This window comes from Sphaeroforma arctica (assembly GCF_001186125.1).
Source record: "Sphaeroforma arctica JP610 unplaced genomic scaffold supercont1.9508, whole genome shotgun sequence".
Classification (NCBI taxonomy): domain Eukaryota; class Ichthyosporea; order Ichthyophonida; genus Sphaeroforma; species Sphaeroforma arctica.
Window position 1 is genome coordinate 1 of NW_014031050.1, and position 1,066 is coordinate 1,066.

Below are 1,066 nucleotides of genomic sequence, written 5' to 3' on the forward strand. Positions count from 1 at the left end.
TGTGCCGACATCGGCGGGCACAGAATCAAACCCTGTAAAAGACACTACACGCGCCCCGGTCTCCATGGCAACTTTATTGTACTTGGCCGATGCGATCTCCGCAAAAGCGGTCTCACCAGTCAAATCACAGTAACCCGTTCCAGTACGGCCACAGGCACGTACAAGGCCCTCTCCGTACTTCAAAAAAGGCCCGACGGTAGTACCTACAACTTTTGTGCGCATACACATCTGTTCCAGAGACTCCTCATTGCCAGAGTCCGCGATGATAAGTGGTAAATCAAGCGCACTTGGGTGAGAATTGGCGGCCAGTTTTTCCCGCGCGGCGGCAAGTTTCTTCGCATTGCGGCCAGCAAGGGCAATCTTGAGGTCGCCCTTGCTAGCATACTGCATTACTAAGTACTCAGCTAGCAGAAGTCCAGAGTGGCCAGTGACACCATACACAACCACATCGAATTCTCTATCCTCTAAAGGCGTTCGTGGCTCTACAGGTGTCAATGCTGCGACACTCTTGTCGGCTGATACATCGAAAGTCGAGAAATACGCTTGCAGTTGCACAGGTAAGACCACAACTAGTATGTAAATCGCACAAATGGGCAATACAAATGCAGCCCACAATGGCAGGAGCAGACAGACAATCAGTGAGAGTGGCACGAGCAATAATAAGTTGCTTTGTGGTATACCCATATAAGGCTGCGCTTTCGCGAGACGGGCCTCCACCCCTTCAGCTCTTGGTATTGTCGCATATATGGATGCCATGATAGTTGGTGATTGTTAGTGTACTAATGATAATATACATAGCCAGCCGTCAGCATTTGTATGGAGATTAGAGAGTAAATAAAAAAAATGAGACTAACAGTCTGACTGCTAGCTCTACTCTCTCGGCCTGGCACTGTGCCTGACTGCTTGCTCTACTATCTCTACTAGAGAGTAGAGTAGGCTTGGCAGCGGGCCTGACTGGTGAAGTATAAAACACCACAGCATGTTTTTCGGCCCACATTAACCAGTAACTTCTGTGTCAAATATGAACAGATCATGACGTACCGTAGGAGGAAACATATAAATATAT

General features: G+C 48.3%; 1 protein-coding gene across 1 annotated transcript; it reads right to left on the reverse strand.

The window, feature by feature from the left end:
* Positions 1-9: 9 nt before the first annotated feature.
* SARC_17007 (hypothetical protein) lies at positions 10-997 on the reverse strand (the record flags this gene model as incomplete). The annotated part of the gene is made up of 1 exon (XM_014288890.1): positions 10-997. A coding segment is annotated over exon 1 (747 nt), but the record flags the coding sequence as incomplete, so codon positions are not given.
* Between the last annotated feature and the right edge of the window lie 69 nt (positions 998-1,066).